General features: G+C 44.4%; 1 protein-coding gene across 2 annotated transcripts in view; it reads left to right on the top strand.

Annotated features, from left to right (window-relative positions):
* Nucleotides 1-25,954, top strand: part of Ptpro (protein tyrosine phosphatase receptor type O) — a 212,396-nt gene that overhangs the window by 184,826 nt on the left and 1,616 nt on the right. For both annotated transcript variants that reach the window (XM_057785277.1, XM_057785269.1), the window contains 7 exons: nucleotides 8,695-8,785; nucleotides 11,722-11,798; nucleotides 12,613-12,747; nucleotides 12,993-13,115; nucleotides 16,615-16,769; nucleotides 19,320-19,455; nucleotides 25,419-25,539. In XM_057785277.1, coding sequence (XP_057641260.1) covers nucleotides 8,695-8,785; nucleotides 11,722-11,798; nucleotides 12,613-12,747; nucleotides 12,993-13,115; nucleotides 16,615-16,769; nucleotides 19,320-19,455; nucleotides 25,419-25,523 — 822 coding nt within the window. In that variant the 3' untranslated portion in view covers nucleotides 25,524-25,539. The remainder of the gene's footprint in view (nucleotides 1-8,694; nucleotides 8,786-11,721; nucleotides 11,799-12,612; nucleotides 12,748-12,992; nucleotides 13,116-16,614; nucleotides 16,770-19,319; nucleotides 19,456-25,418; nucleotides 25,540-25,954) is intronic.

Here is a 25,954-nt window from a genome sequence, read left to right as displayed (position 1 = left end):
CCATCGTGGTGCAGAAAGTATGGTGGCAGCAGTTGAGGCAAGCTTAGCAGCAAGGAGGCACGGAGAGGAAGGAAGTGGGACCAGGCTGTAAAGTCTCAGAGCCTGTCCCCAGGGAGGCACATCTCCCAGCAAAGCTCACAGTTCTGCAACCCTCTCAAACAGTGCCACCAACTGGGGACCAGTTGCTCAAACCCACTCGCCTCTGGGGGACATTGTTCATCAAGCCACTATAGATGCTATTGGTTGCACAGCTAAAGGTCATGACCTCTGCTGAGGTTTATGCCATCAAAACAAAATGCAAATATTACTGTGTTTTAGACTGTATAGTTATTTAAAAGTTCAGTCTTGCTGGGCAGTGCTGCTACACACCTTTAATCCCAGCATTGAGGAGGCAGAGAGGTGGATCTCTGTGAGTTCAAGACCAGCCTGATCTACAAGAGCTAGTTCCAGGACAGCTAGTACTGTTTAAACAGAGAAACCCTGTCTCAAAAAAAATTTTCAATGCTATTTTTTAATTTGAAAAAATAAAAGAACACTTTAATAGTAAGTGAAACATAATTCTAACCAGCTTACACCTAAGTAAAGGGGACTTGACTAGAAAGATATATCTCGTGGGAGTAAAGGAAGGGCCAAGTAGATTAACCTGGGTCGGACTCAGGGATGGCTGGAAGCTAGAGCCAGACCCCTGAGAGGGCCCCTTCATTCCTCACTTCCATTCCCCTCTGGTCTTTACTTTGCTTTCTTTCACTGCAAGGCAACTCCTTTTTCTTGGTAGAAAACTCAATGTCTGTTTTAATTGGAGTTCTGTTGCTGTGAAGAGAAATCATGACCACAACAACTCTTATAAAGGAAAACATTTAATTGAGGTGGCTTACAGCTCAGAGGTTTAGTCTGTTATCAACATGGTGGAACATGGAAGCATGCGGGCAGACATGGTGCTGGAGAAAGAACTGAGGGTTCTTACATTTTGGCCCACAGGCAGCAGGAAGTAGTCTGAGACACTGGAAGTGTCTTGAGCATGTATGAGACCGCAAAGCCAACCCCCCACAGTGACACATTTCCTTCAACAGGGCCACGCCTACTCCAGCAAAGCCACACTCCCTACAAGCTTATGGGGGTGAATTACATTCAAACTACCACAGAATCCAACCTCTCCTCCCCCTCTTCAGTCCCCTCCTCCTACTCTACATGTTTCTTACCCCTCCACATAGCGTTCTCTTGCTCATCTGTGTTTTGAAAATTAACAGGGAATTTTGTCTAGACAGTCTGGGTCACGGTGCCCGTTTTAACCGACTACTAAAGCAGAAAGAGTCACATAAGGTCTGCTGAGCAAGATAGCATGGCTAAATTACCTTAAGTGAGGGATAGCCATATTCCTGAACAAAGATGGGGCACTGCCAGACAATCAGCAATTTATGTACTAGCTTTAAATACCATGCAGAAATGTTAAAAGAATTGTAGACTTTACATGCTGAATGTCCAATTTATTATGTGCTTGGTTTTTATGTGTTCAGTGTATGTAAGAACATCTTTTTTTAGTTCATAACATTTGTACTTAAAGATTTCTATTTATTTGGCCACTGATAAGTCAATATGGGGGGGGGTGTGTCACACTTTTCAAAACCTCAGTTTCTTCACCTATAAGACAGTAGGTTGAACTGTATTAGTCATTTCCCAGGGAGCAAGAGTCAGCCAGTTCCTGTGCAGTGAGGTGTGGGAGTGGCTTTAGCGAATGCCTTGGGGGAGGCTACTAATAGTATACAGTGGGAGAAGGGCGGGAGAATTAAATGTTCCTCGAGGTGTGCAGTCAGAGATTGTCCTCCATCAGTAATACTTCCCAAAACATTGGGCTTGGTGTGGAGCACTGTGCAGCATGCTTTACAATGCTCTTGTGTTACAGTTCTCCAAAAAACCCCGTGGCATGTGCACACAGAACCAGCAGGATTGCAGAGAGGGTGATTTGTCTTAAGGAACTGGCTTAGGACAACTAGCAAGTCTAATCTTCAGGAAAAGCTGTCCCCTGGTGAACCACAGAGAAGCTGAGGTTGCAATCCTGAGTCTGAAGGCAAGCAGGGAGCAGAATTCCCTCCTCTGTCAGGGAGTTACCTTCCCTCTTAATTCAATTAATTGATTGCATAAGTCCCACCCAATGTACAAGCAGTAATCTACTTTACTCTGAGTCCGCTGAGTTCAACACATTTTGCCAATATCATAGCAACTTCATAGCACTGGGCACTATAGCCTAGACAAGCAGACACATAAGTGCAGCCATGGTGCCAGGTTCTGGAGAAATGATTAGGGATTTTATGGTCAATAACCGTTTTTTCAAACATCTTTATTCTTAGAACACCATTAGTCATGTGTGTAATATACTTGGCTCCAAGCTTACTCTGTGTGCATGATTCAGTGGGAACCACGGGGATCTTTACATCCACACTTGGACTGTATGTCTCCGGCAAGCATTCGTTCAGCCGGGGACCCACTGATTGTTTTCCCCTTCTCCATGACAGTCTCCAGTTTGTTCTCACATCTCCACAGCCCACAATGTTCTCAGACTGAGCATGATTTCTTCACTGTTTTCAGCGAAGCGCTGAGCTCCAGCGGCTGCTTTCTGTGCATGTGCCTCACCTTCAATTCATGTAGCAGACATCAGATTTCATAGTATTTTGTATTCGTATTTACTGAAATGTGAGAGGGAAATGCTTCTGGCTCTAACGGTGCCTTGAGAAGGTATTCGGATGACTGAAGCAGCCGACTCTAGCTAAACCTAGTAGTGAAAGCAGGGACTTGCTCTACTCATCTGAGTGCTTACGCTACTTGAGTTCATCTCTGCAATGACATTGAAAGACCAGACACGCGGGAGAAATTGCATCATTTGAAATCATTACGTGAACCGAAGATAACAGATTTACATATATTACCAATTTACATATATTACCAATACAGCTCTAAGTCATACATGAAGCTATCAGTTTCTACTTCCTAGTCTCTGAATAAATTCTCTTTCACTCAGTCTCTGATTTGGCAGCTGGGGAAAAGATTGATTATTTGTCTGACAGAAGCACGCATTTTTCCTTAAGGAGGCTGGGAACTCGAAAAGGGACAGCTTCGTCTCTGATGTCTCTAATTAGAGGGACCCGAAAGAGCCAGACTTCAGAGCATGAGGTGGGGTCATTTCCAAGGCATTCCACATACCCCTCGCTCTCCCCTTGATTTCTGGCATTTGTGGTCAACGAGAACACAAGACCCTCACATTCTTTGTTTAGAAATACGGCTACAAAGGTTAACATAAGATTGTCAAGCAAGAGGTGACCTTTTCTTTCTGATGTGCTCAGTCTTGGCTGATATTATGTGTGCCTCAGGCCCATTCCCTGGAATCCTGACTGGAATGGGCTGCCTCAAATCGCTCCATCCGTGTTTAGGCACAAGGTCTTTGCTCCAAGACTTGACTTTCCTCTCCTTCTTTCCCAGACATTTGATCAGTTTCCAGAGGCCTATACTTAGCCCCGTAGCCTTGCTCTGTGGGCCGTCCCTGATATGAACTGCATCTTGGTCTCCAGGTCCTTGAGAGTTATTGTAGACTTCCCTGGGGAAGATTGCTTTTGTTTCTTCCCTTCCATTACCCACCCATCAGACTCCCATCGATGCCGTACTCTTTCCCTGAGGTGTGTTTGGTGGACTGAATTGGGCCCTACCTCATCTGCCGAGGCTCTAACCACAGGATGACACCTCATTTCCCAATAGGACTATGATGGGTGGAGATGGTTAAAATGGTCAAAACTTAAGAAGCCATACGATGTGCAGCTGTTGGCGAATGCGTCACTAGGGAAGGCAATAAAAACTCCCACCACAGCCATGGCAGAGGGGATGTAGCCTTGCTGATGCCTTGGTTTCAGATTTAGGGACTCCAGAGCTATGAAACAATACATTGATTTGGGGTTAAGTCAGCATATTTGTGGCACCTTGTCCTGGCATCCCCAGGAGACTTATACAGAATCACACTAGACGACTTACTTTAAGCCTTTTCGTCCCTCTGGATGGTGGCCTGAAGATAAGCAAACACTGCAACTGTACTGTGCCGTTAACTTGCTGCAGATGAGACCTCCACTTTTGCTCCCTCCCCCTTTCCTCCCCTGCGGATACGTGGTTTATTGACCCAGATCACTCGCCACCAATGCCCAGTCATTTTCAGAGTAAACACCAAGTGTTGTCCTCTGGGGTCAACGCAGCTCGCGCTGAGAGAGAACACAGCTGGCGCTTGTTTTAGATGAGGACTGATTGACTATGCTCCTCCCATCTGTGTTGAGGGCCCAGTCTCGCTGTCAGTGTTTGAAGACCAGGCCCTTTGGAGATAATTAGGACAGACAGAGTCATGGATCTGGGAGTCTAGTGGTAAGATCAGATCTTTACCAGAAGAGAAACTAGTGAGTTTGCCATCTCTTCCCACGAGCTTCACATTGACAGGACATGGGAATACACGGGAGCTGACAGACAGCTGCTTACAAACCGCAGATTAAATGAAATCTACACTGCTGGCACCTTGGTTTGGGGCTTTTCAGCCCTCATGACTGAAAAATATTAACAACATTTGGTTAAAACCACAACTGTTGTGATAGGAGCGGCGGGTCGGCGGCGGGTCGCTTCCCACCACCGGGCTAGCTTTACCTGAAATAATTACACAGAAACTGTATTGTTTTAAACACTGCCTGGCCTGTTACCTATAGCCTCTTATTGGCTAACTCTCACATCTCGATTAACCCATTTTTAATAATCTGTGTAGCCCCACAAGGTGTGGCTTACCAGGAAAGATCTTAACCTGCGTCTGTGGGTGAGAGAATCATGGCGACTGCCTGACTCCGCTTTTTTTCTCCCAGAATTCTGTTCTGTCTACTCCGCCTATCTAAGCTGCTGTCCTATCAAAAGGGCCAAGGCAATTTCTTTATTAACCAATGAAATCAACACAAAACAGATGACTCTCCTCCATCACACAACTCTCTTATGTTCAGTATGGCAACAGACACATACAGACACACGCATTCTCTCTCTCTCACACACACACACTCATACACACACACATACACAACACACATAAACTCAAACACAACAATCATACGTACACACTAATACACACATACATAGACTTACATAACACACATGCACACACATACATATCAACACACATACACACATGAACAAACACTGTACACATGCCTGTGCTTTCTTTCTCCAGAGTTAAATGATTCAACAGTCTCTGACCCAGTACTGATCACTACAGGACTGGGTAACTAAATCAGGCCCCTCGCAAGTCATCACAGTGTTCTTGGCTTAACAGATATTTACCCTCTGAGATGTCAGATTCAGGAGCAGAAAGGCAGAGTCATTGGAACCTCTCTCCCTCTGGGGGCTTCCTGGAGGGCACTTCTTTACCTTGCTCAGTTCTGGTGGTCCTGGGTGTTTTTCGACTGGCAGCTGCCTCAAGCCAGACTCTGAGCCCACCTTTCCGTGGCTTCTCCCTGGTGATCCATAGTGATTTATATCTGTCAGCTTTTACAAAAGGGTTACATCCATAGGATCTAATATGGACACGCTTCTTGGTGAACACCATTCAATGCTCTAGGGATGTCTACGATAAGTAAAAACTTGACTGGCTATATTAGAAGCAAAACAGGTGAACAGAAACCCAAGAATGATTTATGTGGCTCCATCCCATCACCCCTACACTTTGTCTTAATGAAGATTTAAGTCTCTGTGTTTCCATATGGTTGGAGAGACAATAACTGCGTAGTAACTGAACTAGAAGCTTGTTTGATTTTTCACTTGGTGACAAGCTAAACTGCGAAGCCCGCAAAGCGGCTTCCGTGTCCACACCGCTGCTGCTCTACTGCAATGCAGCTTGACTGATTTACACTTGGGCTGCTCAGTCAACTAAGCGGCTCCTACCAACTTAGAGCCTTAACTGCTGGGAAGGTAACAGTCAATGACAGGTCTCTCCGTGAGTCAGCTGCCGTGTGCGCTGCCAGCTCTCAGCCCTAGCCTGTTTCTAAGATTCCATTTGTATCTATTCCAGAGGCTTTTTAGTCTGTGTCCAAATTGGGGTATGGAAGGGGAGTGAAGGAGAGTTGTGATTTTATCCACACAACGGCAAAGAAAGGAGTCATTATAGACCCAAGCCAGACAAAGCAGAAACAAACACAGCCGTACCATCGGAGTGTTTCGCAACTGGTAGCCACAGGGCAACGTTTGCCTTTGCTGAGTGTGATTATTCTGTTGGGTAGCACTATAAGCCAACCAAGAATGGGGAAATTATAAGATGTATTTGGAGATAATTAGATTGATGTTGAGGAGATTTGAGCCACTTTCAAAAGACTTACAGTTTATACATGGCACACAGAACTAAGGAAGGTATTTTCACAAATTAACTGTTTTTGATAAAGTATCCTTTATATTTTTTCTAAAGAAAGCCCACTTCTAAATATTTTAATCAATGGAGGAAAAAGCATTATTTAAATAAGATCAAGATTACTCTAGTTAACCTGAAAAAATAACACTGATTTGGTTTAAGTTTTCCAAAAGTAGAGTGTTTTTTTTTTTGTGTGTGTGTGTGTGTGTGTGTGTGTGTGTGGCACAAGAGTAATATAGCAAGACGCTGAAAACCCTTCAAATGAGAAACCTGTACAATGACACTGGTTTTGTCTGAAATAGGGGGGAGATTCAAATTTGTGCTGAAGCACCAACTTGCCAATTTATCTTTAAGAATGACACCAGTTGCTCCAAAAAGCTTAGGAGTTTGTAGTCTTGAGAAGCCAAAATATGATAAAGCATCAGCAAGAAAGAGAAATCTGGGCCCCTGAGGTTATTTCATCCGTGTTGATGGCAATCATGAATGCCAATGTGGACTGATAAAATCAGTAGCAAGGACGTCCAACGTGAAAGAGACCTGAGACCAAAACCTTGATTCCTGGAGAAGAGCTCTTGAAGCATGCGCTTTGGATCGAGATGCGAAGGATGTGATAATCTTCCTGCTCCATCGCCTGGAACATCCTCAAATGTCTCTCTCCTTAACATCTCTCAGAGATTCCAAAATTACTTCTCCAGAGCAAGCTTTTAGCTTTGATTCCTTAAAGTAACCGCTGAGAAGCGTTGTGAGGAGTAGAACCCGTGGGCCTTGCTGCACCCCAGGAAGGGACTTCCTTAGTGAAGTGCAAGCCCTCTGGAGCTCAGGTCAGCGACGCCTGGATAAGGACCTTGTGAGAGAAGTGACCGCTGTAATCGCAGCATCCAGGAGGCAGAGACACGGGACCTTCAGGACAAGCTGGCTAACTAGCCTAATAGATTGACTCAGTAAGAGACCCTGCCTCAGTAAAAGAAATGGAGAACAGTTGAGGAAGATCCGAATGTCAACCTCGGGCCTCCCCACACAGGCACACCTACATACATGCCAACACGCAAATGCATATGCACATGTACAAAATACTGAACTCTCTAAATATAAGTAAAGCGTCTGGTGACTGGTCAGCTTATAGAATGAGGCATACTCTATAACGAAGGACAAATACAGAGGCTCTCCACACACACAGACACACACCTACAAAATCAAAACAGTAAAAGTACGTCGTGAGAAATGTTTCATGGTTTTACTAGATTTGCTGCTTCAGTTCTATACTGAAGATTCCCAGAAATGGCCATTCCAGTAGACGGTAATGAGGACAGCTGGGTGACTCGACACTAGGCAAGCTCCTTGTGTTCTGTAAGACACAGGGACAGACAGTTGGGACCCCTCTTCCAGCCACTTAACCCTTTGAACTGCACTAGTCACCTGCTTATGTGAAAATACCCATGCTTCTTTTGGAAATAGATTCACTGGACAACCTACAGGTCAGCTGAGGTCACGCGATTCTCCTTCCAGCCCAGGGCTTGCCTCAGTACAACCAATTCATCTTCATTTCTCAGGCTCCACCACCGGATATTTAGAGACTGTTCGTCCTGCTTTACACCATGGAGATTGCTGCCTGCTCTTTTCTCCCCTTTCTCCTTTTTTTATTACTTCTTCGAGGCTTATTGTCTATGAGAAAAACGGTACCCACATCTTCTCATAGAATGGGAGAGGTTTATGGGAACAACTTATATGTGAGCTTCTCTCTTCATCCCAAACCTGGAAAGAGTTTCCTTTCCCAAGCCCCCCACTTAGACCTCGCTTCTCTGGAAGATCTGTGAGAAGCTCAAGCTGTCTCCATGACACACTGACAGCATTTCACTGCTGCCGTGCTGACAGAGACCCTTAAAATCAAGGGCCTGTCACGCTCAGCTTTCACACTCACAGGTGTGTGGTTTCAACGGGGTGCTTCTACTTCAGGCTATGGGTCCCAATTAGGTTGGCCCCAAATCCTGAGATTAGCAGCTTTCGCCGCCATGGTCTCTGGCTGGCTGAAGCTAGAAGGCCAGGAGAAGAAACCAAACTAAGCAAACATGTAGTGAGCTTCCAAGCCCCCTAAATTTCTCCCGGATTCATCAACTGGAGACAGCTGATGAGAAGGGAGTGGATTAGCACATTCCGCCCTTAAAATGAGCCCACTGCATTATCAGGTAGCCAAGGGCATGTTGTAGTATTTCACTTGCGCAGAGTCTGAGGTGGCGAGTGAGCCATCCAGTCCACACTGTGCACAGGAACTCAAACCTCTTCTTTCTCATTTGCAGGAGTTGAAACTGATCGGACTGGATATTCCGCACTTCGCTGCAGATCTTCCACTGAACAGATGCAAAAACCGCTACACGAACATCCTGCCATGTAAGCTGACCCACAGCCCTGATCCCAGGCCTGTCTTTAAAGGCCAAAGCATTGCTACTGCCGCTTTCTCTGTTTTACTAGTTCCCAGCCAGACTCCGGTGCAGTCTGAATTTCAGGGCTATTGCGGCGATTTCCTGTGCCTAACCAAAGCATTGATCTTATTCGGTGGAGGGAGATTTCATTACACTGCATTTACATAAATTGCATCTGAGCAGAAGAGACTAAGCATTTGGCTCTTTGGGAAAGGGGCTTAGCTAAATTGGGATCAGATAATCTGTGCTCTTAGGGAATATTTTCTGTGAATTCACTGAGAGCGAAAGGGGCTAAGACAGAGCACCGCAGGTGAGCACCTTCCTCTGACATCTGCCAAGTTAAGCGGATGTTTAGCATTCTGTAATAAAAAGCAACATTCAAGGGAGAGGCAATAGAAAGTATGCGTAGGACAGTTATGATGCCTGTAATATAGACTGATTTTTTTTTTCATCTCTACTACCCTCAGGGCAGGCTAGTCAAGAAGGCAAACACAGAAAGAAGGATACTTCTAGAAAGATATCACTATTCTTCATGTGGTTGCTTGATAAAAGCAGGTAGAATTATAATAATAACATTTCACATTTGCTTTTCTGATTAAAAAGCCCCCCTAACAGCCTTCCCCTAATTTCCACATTCACTAAAATTCAATTAAGTTAGGAGTCAACAAAATTTGGCCACTTTGAAGCCAATACATTTCGGTAATTGAGAAACGATTTTGTTTAAAATTTTTTCTTTCAATTTATTTTGGTCATATTATTTGTCCTCTCCCAACTCAATTCCTCCTATGTCCTCCTCACCTCCCCACCCACCAAGCTTCATATATTTGTTCTCTCTCTCTCTCTCTCTCATGCACACACACACACACACACACACACACACACAGCCCAAAAATCACGAAAAAAAAATGAAAACAAACAAAAGTCAACAAAGCAAGGAGACCAAGAGGTAAAGTGGAGAGTGGGGGGGAATAATGGGATCACAAAATATAATATAGTTGAAAGCAATTTTCTTTAAAAAATTTTTAAATTAAAACATAATCACACCATTTTCCTCTTTCCCATTCCTCCTTCCAGCTTCTCCCAGGCCCCTTTACTCTCTTTCAATTCATGGCCGCTTTTCCTTTGGTTATTATTGTTACATATATGAATACAACTTGCTCAGGTTATTTCGTGTTGCTCACATGCCTGTACCTTCAGGGCTGACCACTTAGAACTGAATAAACAATTAGGGAGCTCATCCCTAGGGAAGCCTAATTTTCCCTTTCTCGGCAGTTGTTAGCGGCCTGTAGCTGGTTGTGTGGTGGTAGGGTCTGTGAGCCCCTTCTATGATCGGATGTTTATTTGTGTTGCTCGGTTTCATCTCTTTTTTAGGCATCCATATTCTTTTTGTTTGTTTGTTTCTTTATTTGTTTATTTTTCAAGACAGGGTTTTTCTGTAGCTTTGGTGCTTCTCCTGGAGCTAGCTCTTGTAGAGAAGGCTGGCCTACATAGAGATCCACCTGCCTCTGCCTCCCAAGTGCTCCACACGTCACCATCGCCCCACTAAGGCATCCATACCCTTAAGATATCATGAGTATCATAAGATAACAGGTAGTGTCCCTGTTATTTCTAGGAAACACAAGCAGACTTCTGTTCTTCTGGCTCTTACAATCTTTGTCTCCTATTCCACAATGCTCCCTGAGGTTACGTGCAGGAGTTGTATTGTAGATGTATTGATTGGAGCTGGGCACCCATGATGAGTTGGTCTCTGCATTTTGACCAGTTATGTTTTTCTGTAATGGTCTCTGCCTGCTGCAAAGGGAAGGTTCTTCGAGGAAGGGTAACAGGTACACTCCCCTGTGGGCATAAGTGTAGGTATTTAGAATGCAGCTAGGAATTATTCTGGTTTAGTGAGGTGGTTGAAGGGTCTCCTCTAAGAGCCATGGCCTCACCAGCACTGAGGAGGCACCTCAGTTTCCAGTACTGGGTCCTGTTGAGTAGACTTAAGTACAATTGACAGTTGGTTACTGTCAAGAAGGGATTTTCTTTAAGAAGCTCAACACCACGTAGGGTTAATGTGTGTGCGTGTGAACATACATATATGTAAATTTATATAGTTATATATATAAACATACAAAGAAATGTTTTAAAAAAGGAGTTAACACTATATTTCAGAATAAACTAAAGGAAAAGAATAGGGGAAATAACCAAGATGAAAAACTAAAATCAAAAAGGTCTACAATAATAGTATGATAACTCAAAAGAGAACGAACAGGAATTGGGGTGGGGAGGTACAGGTTGATAGGACAACACTTGGGGGTCTAAACACACTAGAAGGACAATAGTCACTACTGTTGGGTGATACGTTGAAGATTTTATTATAGAGTGGGCTCCACATACTTTTACCGAAGAATCCAATGTGAGATGGTGGATATGCTTGTTCGTTTAATAATAGTTATTTCTTAATACACACGTGGGTGAACACACACACATACACACTCCTTAAAGATTAAATTCTATATTCAGCAATAAGAAATTTAAATTCATAGTACAATGATAATAATTTCAAAAGGTCCCTGAGTCTTCTGTTCCTTGTGTAAGGTCATGGGCTGTTGGGATCCCCTCATAAGACAGGAATCGTACATTGAAGCTACGTTCTATAGCTTTCCATATGGTAACAAGATATATTAGTTCCTGCCTGAAGTGCCCATAGATACTTCTTGCAGAGACGGAGGAGCCGAATGGCGGGAAGCTGATCATGTGTTATCAGGAGAGGCTAAGGCTACAGGAAGTCTCCACTCAGAACTATAGTAGATTGGATCCCTCCTCAGGGTTTGATTTAACTTGATATTTGATGGAGACTGTTGGGATAATTTTTCTTCCATTCTGATTTTTTAATATGTCTTTTGTCCTTCCTCTTCATAGATGACTTCAGCCGAGTGAGACTAGTGTCTATGAACGAAGAAGAAGGAGCAGACTACATTAATGCCAACTATATCCCTGTGAGTAGAAAAAGAAATTGGGCATCCAAGTACACAAAACTGCACTGTCCAGGTCGTGGGAGACCATAGGGACTGTGTGGGTATGTGAGATGAAGAGGGAGCAGCTGTCCCAGTCCAACAACTGAGCCCAGGGAGCAAACGAGCAGTTTCCATTGTCCCTGTTCAGAACACAGGATGCAGTGGTTCCCAACCTTCCTGACCCCACGACCCTGCATACAGCTCCTCATGTTGCAGTGACCCCCAACCATAAAATGATTTTGTTGCTACTCATAACTGTACTGTTTTGCCACTGTTATGAATCGTAATGTAAACATCTGAAATACAGGATATCTGATATGCGACCCCTGTGAAAGGGTCTTTTGACCCCCAAAAGGGTCACGACCCACAGGTTGAGAACCACTCTCTGGTAGTGGGAGGGAAGACCTTCATGAGAGGCCCGCAGAGTAAAAGGAAGGGGGTCACACCGAGGAGTCTCTCCCTTGTCTTTAGACTTCTGAGCCCAGATTCAAAGGGTACACCTGTGCACCTGTGCACCTGTGCATTTCAACAGCAATGAAGAGTGTGGTGGTCATAAAAAGGTGTGGACATGATTTGATAGGCTCCTACATCACAGAGCTTTAAGTCATAAGGAACTTAAGATCACACCGACCCATACAGTCCCTCTGATTACCTCTCCCATGATAAGAAGGAGAAAATGCCGTGTAGGTGTGTGATCCTTTGCCAGCTGCGTCACCAGCAGAATGTCAGCTGTCCCCACAGGTGTGTGCGAGTGAAGGTGGCTGCTGACGTGTTAACCTTGTCACTCATCTTTCAGGGATACAACTCACCGCAGGAGTACATCGCCACCCAGGGGCCACTGCCCGAAACCAGAAACGATTTCTGGAAGATGGTCCTACAGCAGAAGTCTCATATCATCGTCATGCTCACTCAGTGCAATGAGAAAAGGAGGGTGAGGACCGACGCATTGTGTGCCTATTGGCCACGAGTACCCCCATCTGCATCTCATTCATGCCCTGGATGTTGTGTCCAATCAGAGAAGCAACTCACTTGCCTAGGTTTTACCCTGACCACAGGGCTGCATGTTTCTTCTGAAATGAGGGTCCTTGCTGCCCGTCAGTGAGCACATACTCTATTTCTTCCCTGGCTTCTTTTTGTTTATTTGTTTGTTTATAAAAATCATACTGTCTTGCCTAGGTAAAATGTGACCACTACTGGCCATTCACAGAAGAACCCATCGCTTATGGTGACATCACCGTGGAGATGATCTCTGAGGAAGAACAGGACGACTGGGCCAGCAGACACTTCCGGATCAATTATGTAAGTTTTCACCAGACACAGGGAGGGTGGTCCCCAGCCCCACACTCTCCTGCCAGTACCCCCGTATGAGAATCTGGAGATTAAAGCATCACTATGTAAGACTGTGAGCACTGCAGGCTCTGCCATGCTGCTGCCTGCAAGAGACAGAAGATCTGACTCAGCAGAGTTACTCCCTATTTTCATCAAGTGTGCTTTGGAGGGAATGTTGACTTTGAAGGCCAGAGGAGGTGAAAGAAACATCTGCACTGGTCTTTCTCAAACTTGTGCAGGGCTGTCAATCACACTGATGGGGAGGGGTTCTCATTACTTGCATTAATCTGATAAGAGTGACCACCAAATATATAAAGCGTGGATACATTTCAATTAAACATCAGAACCAATGCTTACTAGTTAGAATCCTGTTCTGGGTTTCAATGTCTAAACCTCCTTAATGTCTCTCTTAAAGTTAGGTAGAGTGCCAGAAAGATCTGTTCCGTTACCTGCTTCTGTCTCAGCTGACAAGACTTTGAGGGTTGCCTGTGTTAGTGTTCCAGTGCTCACATCAGCCAAGGTTATTCAATTTGCTATTGATAGAAAAACATTTCTACCAGTACAGTCCCCTGGCAATGAGCTGTCTGTTGAGAAGAAAACTTAACTGGAGAGTCCTCTTGCCTTGTTCTTTTGTGTGCAGAGACACCCTTTCCTACAGGCACTGAGCAGGAGAGGGTGTACTGACTCCTGTGACTCAGCCAAATCCACCCACTGCCTTTTTTGTAAAGAACCCTGAGCTTTACAGGTCTTTCTTTGGACTGTAAGCTCCAAATAATGACATGGAGACTATTTATTAATTACAAAAGCTTGGCTTTAGCCTGTGCTTGTTCCCAACTAGATCTTAAAACTTAACCCATTTATATTAATCTATGTTCCACCACGCGGCTCATTACCTCTCCTAGGTACCATATCTCCGACCTCACTGGCAAATACCCCGTCTCTCAGATTCTTCCCAGAATTCCTATCTCTACCTGGAAGTCCCACCTATTCTCTCCTGCCTAGCTATTGGCTGTTCGCCCCTTTATTAAACCAAACAGAAGGTATCTCAGGCAGATGAGGTAAAACAATGACACGTCTTCACACAGTGTGATCAAATATGCCACAACAGTTAGGCGTGGCTTCTGGGCTTTCAGATGTTGGGAGGACTAGAGATACAGCCAACCAGCCTAGGGCTTGGATGGCAGATGCAAATCCTGGAGTTCCTCCTTCACAAAAAGGGGCTTTGGCCATTCATTGCCAGACATGGTGGCACATACCAACCACCCAGCACTTAGAAGGCTGAGACAGGAGGACAGGGAGTATGGGGCTCGCCTTAACCACACATCTTAAGACCCAGCCCTCCAAGAAAAAAATTTAAAGGTTATTTCACAGGAAATATTATATTTCAATTATATGAAATTCAAACTTCAGTGTGCCTAGTGTTCTGTTGGCACATTTATTCGTGATATATTGTCTGTGACTCCCACGGAAACTACAGGGCTGCAATATCTGAAAATACTAAAATACCTACCTGGCCCTTTCCAGAAAATGTGTGCTAACTCTTTATGTAAACAAAGGTTACCCAACACAACAACAGAAGCACTCAGTTAGCACTCTCTCACTGGTGAAGAAGTAATAAACCGGTTCTTATCTACTAGCTATAAACGGTAGCTTTCTCTGGGATGTGTAAAAAATAAAAAGTCCAGGAACACCCCCAGTGTGTGTGTGTAGCAGGCTGTTTTGTCCCTTCCTCCTTTTGAATTGTCCAGCTCTTCCTTGTTCCCCAAGCAGCTAACGACTACTGACACTCCTTTATGAAGCCTTCCCAGGCTCTGAGACTTGAGCCCCTCCTTGCCTGCCTTGGAGTCCCCTGCACGCTGCTCCAGCTCAGCACATATCCACGGCGGTTTTCTTTCTTGGCCTCCTCCACCCTCCGGCACTGTCAGTTTCGCCAGCAAGTGCTCTTTCTCTCTGCGATGAACATATCTGAGAATGAGCTGTTTCAAAATGAATGAAGTGTTATCCGAGTCAATTGACTTTCTACCAATGGTGATATTTCACCATCTTAATGCCATTTAAACTGAGCTTGCTCTCTGGGCTGCTTCAGTGGGGAAGCCAGTGCAAATTGCTAAAGAATAGAGAACAAATCTTTTCCCACGTTTGCATCTGGGAGCTGGGAAAGAAATAGAGTACAATGTAGGGTCTGTTCTCATGCCTGCTCCCTTTACAGGGAAGACTTACATAGATCATAGTGTGAGTAATAATATGCTTCTTGTCCTTGGTCTTAAATGACAGCCCCATCTTTCAGTGACCAGAAATAATGCAGCAAACAACGTGTTTGCCTGAAAGAGGGGGCTCAGAGGACACCAGCATCTGGTGGCAGGGCGCCCTCTTCAGGCAGTAAACTGGCAGAACCTATATTGGTCAGACAAGCAATTTTTCCCCTTAAGTTTTTGTTCACACCCGCCCTTCTTTCTTTGCTCCATATTGAGTGATGGTATTGTTATCACTGTAAATCTTACCATGTATTTGAACCTTTTATTTACATAAAAATTTACTGATATAGATGCAAATTCTGCTTAAGAGTGTACGGTTTTGCCCTTTGCGATTCATTTCTCTTTGCTACTTGAATATAAACGTGAACCCCAAACCATCTACAGTTTTGCTAGAATATTCTATCCAGAGCAGATTGTAGGATCTTTGCAAGTTTAATGGATGAGAGATGAACCAGATACTTGAGAAGAGCCTGGTTTGGGAACCGGCCTCACAGTTAACAAGGGAACAAATTATTCTTATAATTTACTGGAGACTAAGCAGAGCTGATCTCGAAAGATCCTTACTGATGGGCTGTGTATCTATCTTAAAGCGAAGTGAGGTGCCGTATACAGCTGTGCATCCAGCTAGAGCTGGACTTCAGTCAGATCCCCTGAGAATGCCGCGACATGAGTGACACTCCGGTGCTGGTCCATTCCAATGCAGAGATGGATTTTTGCATGCTGATAATAGTCTTTATCTGCAGAATGCTTTGGCACATGACCGTGATCTCTTGGGAATTTTCCAGGAAAGCTCATTGGCTAGACAATGTCTCTGGATGAAGAACCAGGGGTTCCATTAGCAGGGAATGTGATGTATTGGGCTGGAAGAGAGCCCCAAGTAGGACACAAACAATAGTTTTCAAAAATTCATAGGCCAGGCCTGAGGCAGCTTCTGAATGGCAGAGGCAGGGTGTCAACCTGAGTCGACATAAGCTCTTGTTCTTAGTCTCTAGTTAATAGATATGGGTTAGCCTGTGTCTCCATCTTTGGGGCTTTGTACAATTATGATTAACCTTTCTCTTCAGGACCTGATGAGTACCGTGCCGGAGCTCAGAGTTGGGAAGGGGGATAAAGAGCAGAAGAATGTAGGACCAGCTTGCTATGCCATAGTGGCTCGGGCCCTGCCAGGTCTACATGAAGACTAATACATTGTCTTTGGCGTTTCTCCCCTACAGGCTGATGAGGCACAGGACGTCATGCATTTCAACTACACGGCCTGGCCTGATCACGGTGTGCCTCCAGCAAATGCGGCTGAAAGCATCCTGCAGTTTGTATTCATGGTCCGACAGCAAGCCACCAAGAGCAAAGGGCCCATGATCATCCACTGCAGGTAACCTTCGTCTGGCATTTCCTGTTAGTTACCTGTCTCACTGACAATGACCACCTAAGAAAGTTGACTTAGTTCAAGGGTTTAGTCTTTCTTGGTGGGACATCATGGTGGTGAGGACTTAAGGCAGCCACTGTCGTGAAGCAGAGAGATGAATACTGGCAGTGGCTGACATTCTCTTCTTTATTCAAGCAGGGGCCACAGCCTGTGCAATGGTGTTGCCTGCCTTCAGGTTGGGCTTTTTACCCTAGTCAACCTGTCTAGAAACTCCCTCACAGCCAGGCAAGGCATTTGTCTCTAGGCCAGTGGTTCTCAGGCTGTGGATTGTGACCCCTTTGGGGCTTGAACAACCCTTTCACAAGGGTTTCATATCAGATATCCTGCTTATCAGATATTTACATTAGGACTGATTGCAGTTATGAAGTAGTAATGGAAATAATTTTAGGGTTGGTGATCACTACAACATGAGCAACTGTATTAAAGGGTTGCAGCATTAGCAAAGTTGAGAACCACTGTCCTAGTTGGAGCTGGGTCCTGTTAACTTGAAAATGTTAACCATCATATATACCATGGTTTTCTTTATATAAATTAATTATGATTTTTGAGTCCTTGTCTTGTTGTTTTACTGTATTTACTGCTTCCTTATCATATGGTTCATTTATTACTATAGACTGTGGGAAATATTTTTTTAATTTGCTTTTTATGAGATAGTATCTTACTTTGTAGCCCTGTCTAGCCTTAAATTCACTCTTTAGCCCAGACTAGCCTTGTAGTCAATCTCCTGTCTCAGCTTTTTGTGTCCTGGGATTATAGGAATGTGCCACGAATCTCAGCTTAAAATAGATGTTATTATTCTAATTTCAAAAGCAAAAGAAGATGAGAACAGAGAGATGCAAGGAATTACAAAAGTTCACTCAACTAGAGCAAAAAAACTACAATTCAAATCTCCACATATGGGTCTCCAAAGGCCAAATACCGTGTGACATCACCATCGAACTCTAGAGTGAATGTAGCACAATAAATCTTAGCTCAAATTCTACAGAGCTTCTCATGACTCAGAACAGTCTAAATAGACTTAAGAGAAAGCAGAGGGAAATAAAACATAAAAATATTCAGTATGTTGATAAACTGGGTTGCACTTTAGAATTGCGTTTGGAATTTCAGAAGCGAAAGTAAAATGGGATGAATGGCTCCTAACATTACTTCAAATCATAATTCATACTAATTCTTTATACAAAGTGTTTCCTCTAGCGTAAACCTTGCCTTCCCACAAGTGAACACGAAATTTATCCTCATGACAAAATGTCATAAAACTCTTGTGCAGACTCAAAGAGGCAGAAGTAGGGTAGGGATGTCAGGGCAGGCATTAGCAACGAGTCCATCAAGAGCAAATACATGGCTAACCTGGGATCTACTTCCTTGTCTCTATGAGCCATAATATTGATGCTGTGTGTATGTGTGTGTGTTCTGCCGTGGTGTGTGTGTGTGTGTGTTAAGTGTGTAAATGTTCAGAATCAGCAGTGCTGGTGAGCTGCTAAGTTGCCATTGAAGGAGGACCCAGTCCTTCTCATCTGCCCACCATAGACTTTCGCAGTTTCCAAGCAGGCCGTTGAAAAATGAGATTATTCTCCAAACAATTCTCTTGCGGCTTGCAGCTGTGGGGTCAAAGGCACACACTCCTTCCACAGCTGCCAGGAGGTGCTGTTCGGGGTGGGACTTGACAGGGGCGTACTTAGTGGAAGATCACTTCCTCTGAGAAGCCCCAGGAGAGAAGAATTATCTAATAAAAAAAGCAAATTGAGCTCTGAACTTGAGGCTTTTGGTTTTGGTTTTTTCCTCTAGCAAATCCCACATGTAAATTGGCTTTGACCGTTTCTTTGTCCACAATGTGAGTGTGATTTAGAGTTCAGAGCCTTCAGCCCTCTGGGTGATGGGAAGAAGAGAAGAGAGCTGGCTTCGACATGGAGAGGTGGAGCCTGTGTGGAGAGCTGGCAATAGCGGTCCACATCTAGCCAAACTCTGAGCGCTGGGATCCGGAGACCCCAGGAGAAGGCCTTCAAGCATTAGCTTTGACTTTAAAGCAGTTACTTAAAGGATCACTGGGAATTTCGTGCAGATTCCTGAGGCAGATCAATAAAGTCACAGTCTGTGATGGGGAGCTGAACGCGTACAAAGGTCTATGGCCCCAAGCTAGAGTTAGGCAGTGGGCGTATAAACCCTGCTCAGTTTCCTGAGACAGAAGGCTGATATTGTGCAACCCTACCTTAGGGGGAGGGAGGACCAGCTCCAATGGAGAGTCTTTACTCTCCTCTAAAACCTGAGACCCCAGGGCAGAAGTGGTGCAAATTCTTGCCTCTTTAAGGAAGAATCATTGATGGTCAAAAATATGACACCCAAGCAACACTAACCAGGTCTGCGTTCTCAAGACACAGCTAAGTGGAAGACATTGTATGAGGAGAGATTTCCCCCCATCGGCTTTAGGCATTTCCGGTTGACTTCCAACAGTACAGAAGCCTGCTGTGACTCACGTGCCATCTGAACCTTCTTTTGCAGTGCTGGTGTGGGACGAACAGGAACCTTCATTGCCCTGGACAGGCTCTTGCAGCACATTCGAGACCATGAATTCGTGGACATCTTAGGACTGGTTTCGGAAATGAGGTCATACCGGATGTCAATGGTCCAGACAGAGGTAGGAACGGAAACAATATGTATGCTTAAGTTTGCACTTGACCGAAAGCCCCCATTATCCAACTCCATGCTTTAATAGGGCTGTTGGGGTGATTTCACATCTGTCTTTCTCATTTTCTTCCTGTGTTTATTCCAGACGACCCCAGTACAAAATAAATAGGTGTTAGCCTCTTATATTGTGTATAAGTAACTATACTTGTTCTGGCTTCCTCTGCCTTCTAGGGACATGGAGCCTATAGATGTGTCTGCAGTAGAATAGAAGCCTTTTGGGTAGTATGGAGCCCGCTGAAGGTAGCAGTCAATCTGGATAAGGGCCACCAAAAGGAGACTGTAGGACAGATACCATTTGACTTATACTTGAGATGACAGGCTGGTCAATAAGTTTGCCACTGCTTTGGTTTTCTCCATGTGACTCTGTCTCCATTCACTTCAAATGACAACTCCTGGTTCTATTTGTGCATTCTGTCTCTCTTGGTTTTAAGGTTTGCCAGTCTCAATCCACCATCCCTGTCCCATCCCCTTAAACCAATAAATGGATCGTGCACCCCAGAATTCCCCCCCAGGGTTATTAACCAATGTTCCCTCTGCCTGTTACTTTCCCAAGTCATTCATTCCCTTGAAGCCTTAGGATGGACTCACCCTGGAAGGATAGCTCCGGACCACATTGTACAGCCCACCAGCAACAGCCAGAGAGGATCTGTACAGGTGCAAAACCCAAGTACAGAGGCTTCTTTATAATCCAAATCACTTGTCTATAAGATCACTCCCTGGCCTCAAGGGTACAATAGAGCATTTCCGGGAGGAGTGTGTGGGAGGCGAAGGCTTGAGAAATAGAACAAGGTCAAGCCAGACCTCTCTCTTTACCAGACATTTCTTTTAATGTCTTGTTCTTCCTCCTGCAGCTTCCACAAAGCACCACTAGATGGCAATATAACTCAAATAGCCCAGAGGGTAATGGCAGAGTTTGCTACACATTGACTTTCTTATCCTTGTTTGCTTTTCTTCCTGCCCCATCTTTCCAGTTCTGTCTGAACAAGGCTCAGCAGAGTCATTCGAATGTATTTGTTGCTGGGTTGCACCCAGGACACAGTACTTTGGGTCAATGACCCACTACCACTCAGATAACTTAATGACAATTAGGAAGCAGGTCCTAGGCAGGATCTTGTCCCTTTCAGAGAAGCTTCTTGTTGCAGTAGATGGCAACTCACAGGAAGGCCCACAATTGGTCAGGTTGCAGGAGATTGCTGAGTGACCAGCCGTAAAGGGGAAGTCCATATCACACTCCTTCCTCCAGGGGCTCAGCACTCCTCTTGAATGAGGGGGCAGAAAGATAACAAGAGCCAGAGGCCGTAGATAAGGATAAGGAAGCATTGTTTTCTGAACACAGCAGAGCGGGTGCCAACATGAACTGTACCAGCAGTAAGGACAACCTGTGTAAAATCAGACCAGACAAAATCCCAGTGTGGAGAGGGGGATGTGGGCACAGGGGTGCTGTGGACAATTGGTGGGTGACTCTAGGGAGAGGCAGTCAGGTTTCTGCAGGGAAGCAGGACACGGGAAGCTACCCAGGATTCAGTAGATGTCCCACTCCCATACTCACACAGGCAGCGCTATTGTTTATACTTGGTGAGTCTGAATAAAACAGAGTATCTGAAGTTGGAAGGGGGAAGGTGGTGAGTTAAGGGAGAGGTGGGAAGGGAGGAAATGGGGGCTGAATCTGAACCCGAACTTTTGGTTTCCAACTTCCATAAATGTTGGGAGCAGTGAGACCCCAGATCCTGAATTTCTTGTAATCCCCTGATCTGAGTGCCTACAGCTGCTCTGAGCACGAGACCTTCAGGAGTTCCTGATGGCAGGAGAGTGGTTTCTGGTGGGTTTAGCTTGGGCGTGGCTATATCTATATAATCTGCCCCTGAACACAATAAAGGGGGCATTCTTGGGGAATTCAAGGATGACCTGTGTTGCTGTCTCTCTGTCTGTGTGTGTCTGTGTATTTTAACCTCCAGCTCCCTTGCCTGAAGCTAGCAAACTGGGGTCTAGCTCATAGAGTGCAGACACGGGGAGTGGGGGTGGGGGCGCAGTGTGCGGCAATTGGAGGCACATAAAAACATATCCCAGTATGCAATAAAACCATGTCCATTATATGCAATATACGTTTTGTAAAACACATTCCTATATAATATTATAAATCCCCATATTTCAAAAGACATCTTATTTTAAGCATCTTGCTGGTTGGATTATCTGATAAACTTCCTCCATTTATACCCTTTTAACTTTATAGATGTTGATTACAGACTGTTTACTTTAGATTTTTGACAACTATCTGTCTTTAAAAACTGCCTTTCTATACATGGGTCCTCCCGCTCATTCCCTGCTCCACTATTTGTCTTCAGGTATGATAATCGCCGAAGCCAGGCCAGTCTCCATGGGGCTGGCTTCCCACACAGCTAGGACAATGCTTTGTTTTCTCCCTTATTTTTGGCCGCAGTTTTAGGTATCTGGCTTCCTTCTTTACAGTCTCATTTCTGGTTGACATCTCCATGAAAACAGTCGTTTGAAAGTGTGCCTTTCCTTCCAGGAACTTGCTGAGAGATTCAAAGTCATGAAAGGGGCCCAGGCCTAACTCAGATCTTGTGGCTTCCTGCCTTTCCAACCCCCCGGCTTTCCCCTTGAGTTCCCTCAGCAATGGACACCGTCTGCTTGTGTGTTTATGCCTGTTTTATCGGTTAGATCTAGAACATCTTGTTCATTTATCTAATTTACTTCTTTCTCTGTTCTCCCTGGTCCAACCTGTATTTTCCAATGCTAAGTGGATTTATCTCACATTGCCCTTCAGCCCACTCACCTCTGAATCCCGCTGCCTGCTAATTTACTTGGTTAATAAGTAAAGAACAAAGAACAAAATGATTTTTCCCTGTGCTTGTCAATCAAGCATGCCAATCAAGAGGACAGATTCTGTCTCCAGCTGAGCGCTGGTCTTCCTGGCCACAATCAACCCAGGGATGGAACAGTACAGTTCTTCTCATCTTTGGTTGCTAATTTTCCAACACTTCTCCACACTGCTGACCTCCTTGATTTCAACACACCATGCGATCCCCTGGAATGGCCAAAGTGACTAACTCAAGTAGCCATGTCCTCGGGGTCTCTCTGGAGAGCAGACCTTTCGGTCCTGACCATTTTCCTTTGATTGACATACTTCAGGACTTCTCCATCCTGGTGGAGAGATGACACAGAGCCGGAACCTGGGGAGAGGGTCAGAGCCTCAGCTTTAGGACTTCACGAATCAGGTCGCCGCTTCCCGTTCTCACTTCTCATCTCTAAAGTGGCTGGAAATTCTCGTGCATTGTCATCAAGAATATAGCAGATGTCTTATATATAAGATGACAAGATCCATACAAGTGCTTTGAATTCATACTACACTAACTACAGATGGCTGGAACCCCCTCCTTCCTTCCCCTGCACTCTGTTCTATTCTTAGCAAACATTTCATTTGTTTTTCTTCCAATTGCCTCTCTGGAGGTCATTTGGGGTTTTGCTTTGGGCAGATTGTCCTCACTATGGGCAGCTTGGCTTTCTCTGGGTCTTATGAATTTGTCCATAAATAGTCTTTTACTTACTTTTTCCTATGCTTTATGGTTTTGTCATTGTGATGATTGCTTTTGCTTGGTTTGGAGTTTCAGATTTTTTTATTTAGTATATATTAACTATACATAATAATTAGATGAATTATATATAACAGTGAGATTCATCATGGCATTTGTACACATGTGTATAACGGGTTTTGATCACATTCACTTACCCCCATTACCCCCTTGTCCCACTCCCATTGAGCCCCTGCCCTTCCCAATTAGTCTTCCTTCCGCTTTCACTTCTTTGTGTGTTCCTGTGATCCAAGGAACCTAATCACAGAACTTTTAAGAGCAGGGATGAGGGATTATTTACAGGAGCAGGGGCAACTTCCCTGTGACTGCACCACTGAGGAAAATGTGTTATGTTTGTTTGTGTTTTCGACATGAAGTTTGGCTGTGGAGTAAGAGTCCAGACCACAGCCCTGTCTGTTCCCAGTGTTCATATAACCCCAGAAATAACGGAGCGATGTGTGAGGACCTCGGTGGGCGGCTCAGTGTGCTAAGGCTCAGGGCTGTGTTATCACAACATAAGGGAACGAGTTTTCTCCAAAGCTTGTTCAGAACACAGAGGTGAGGTTCCAGCCTGCTGGGGCTTGAAGCATTTGTTTTTACCTTTTGTGTTAAGTTGTTTACATGAGACTGTTTAAAATCCTGTGGCCCTCTAGGCTGGATTATTTAGGGGTGATGTTTAATCATACTACCTATAATGAAACAATTGTAGTAAAGAAGGAGAAAACCCATCAAAGCAACTTATTTAGTGGCACAGAGATAGCTAACCTTAATGTAGGGGATTTTATCTCAGCTTTCAGTCATGTATGTTCATACATACATACATTTGTGTTCATGTGTTACATACATAAGAGTGCCTTTCTTTCACACTGAATTTTCACATGGTGTATTAACATACACACATACACATATATCACAAACTAACCAAAGCTCTTAAACTCCATTTCAAAGATGAATGTTTCTTTAGATTGCTTTCTTATTTGTGGAACACTGAATATTTTTCTACATTTTCCCATTGTCTGTGTCTGTTTAGAAAGCACATGATCTATTGAGCATTAACTTCAGCTTTTGCTACTTTATACTATTATTATCTGTGCCCACACCATTTATTAATTTTACTTCTCTAACAACAATAACAATAAATGATGACTAGCTTAATAAGCTCAAAATTATTAGGAATACAAGATAGTTTCTCCTTCCCGGGCATGTTGTGTATAGTGATTGTTTATCTGTAGGTGTTCCTGATCTGTGAGACCGTACAACAAAAGCTAACTCTTTGCCACTGTGGAGTAACTTTGAAAGCATCTCCCTTCCAATATGCTTCTCCCTTTTGCCATTTGTAGCATAGAGGAGCTTGAAATTTTTCTTTGTATTTTCCTTATTGCTTTCAATTTTAGGCTCTCCTTTTGTAATATAATCAGAATGGAATTAACCCCTCTTTCCCTCTTCATGTCCATTGCCTAATTTATACTTCTGGAGTTTGTGGCAATGTACAAAGAGGTGGGAATTCTTTAGCTACATGTCATGGCCTTCAGCACCGTGCTGTGAAGATCTGCACCACGCAGCAACTTCACCTTAGAAAGCTGGGGCTGGGTACCCAAAATTCGCTGAGAGAGAAGTTCTGGAAGTACTCTCATCACCATAAAGGAGAATGGCCCTTCTCTAAATGAATCTGACATGTCTGATAACCATCTCCCTGTGTGCATCATATCACGTTTTATAGCTTAGCCACATATTACTTACCATTCCTCACTAAAACTAGAAAAAGACAGGACATACATTCTGCTGTATGGGGCATCAGAGGTGACAGCCCAGTGGGTACAGGACTTTCTCTACAGGCATAGGGGACTGAGTTCGGGTCCTTAGCACCCAAATTAAAAGCAGGGCAACAGGACAGTAGACTATATTCCTAGTGCCTGGAGACAGACAGAGGACCCTTGGAGCTTGCTAGCCAACTGGTCTTGCCAAATCACTAAGCACCAGGTTCAGTGAGGGTACTTGTGTCATAAAAATAAGGTGGAGAATGATAGAGGAAGATGTTTGATGCTGACCTCTGGCCCCCACACATATGTTCATGTACATGCACACATAAAGACATGTACACAGACATGCACACACACACACACGCAGGAAATGGAGTTCTAGGATCTACCACTGATAAAATACCTTTAAAGTTCAACTTGGGTTTTCAAGTTACAGCATTGTCTCCGTAAAGACATGCAAGTGATTTCCCTCTGCACCAGATCCTGACCATCACACCGCCTGCACGGGTGCCTCCTCCGCACACATGCTCCACTCTGAGGCCTGCCTCTGTGGTCTCTCTTAGGAGCAGTACATCTTTATCCATCAGTGTGTGCAGCTGATGTGGCTGAGGAAGAAGCAACAGTTCTGCATCAGCGATGTCATCTATGAGAACGTCAGCAAGTCCTAGTTCTGGATCCAGAGCCGTAAGTAGAGAATCTCTTGTGTAAGGGGAATTGTGTAGTTCTGACTTCACAACAGCCTTCCTGTCTGACTCTGAGGCACACAGGAGTGGTCACAGGAGTCACAAACATCCATTGCATATTCTGTGTCACACATAGCTGGCTTGAAACTTCAATGCCCCCTTGAAGTCACAGCGGTAGAGGAAACCTCTGATGTCTGTGGTTAGTTTTCTCTCTGCCCAGAACCTTTCATCCTTCTGATATTGGCTTTCTCTCTACCACTCAGAGACACTGCCTTCCAACTCTACCCAGCTGTGCAAATGTTGTGTTCAATCCAAGAATTATGAGCTGGAGTGAGGACCCCCAAAAGAGTTTGAAATGGAATGGATACTCCCCAAAAGAAAAGCATTATTGAACACAGAGCCTCAGGATTATGGTT

Source organism: Chionomys nivalis, chromosome 1 (genome assembly GCF_950005125.1).
Source record: "Chionomys nivalis chromosome 1, mChiNiv1.1, whole genome shotgun sequence".
In the NCBI taxonomy this organism is placed as follows: Eukaryota; Metazoa; Chordata; class Mammalia; order Rodentia; family Cricetidae; genus Chionomys; species Chionomys nivalis.
The sequence above is the reverse complement of the archived record's forward strand: the minus strand, read 5'-3'. Positions and strand labels throughout refer to the sequence as shown.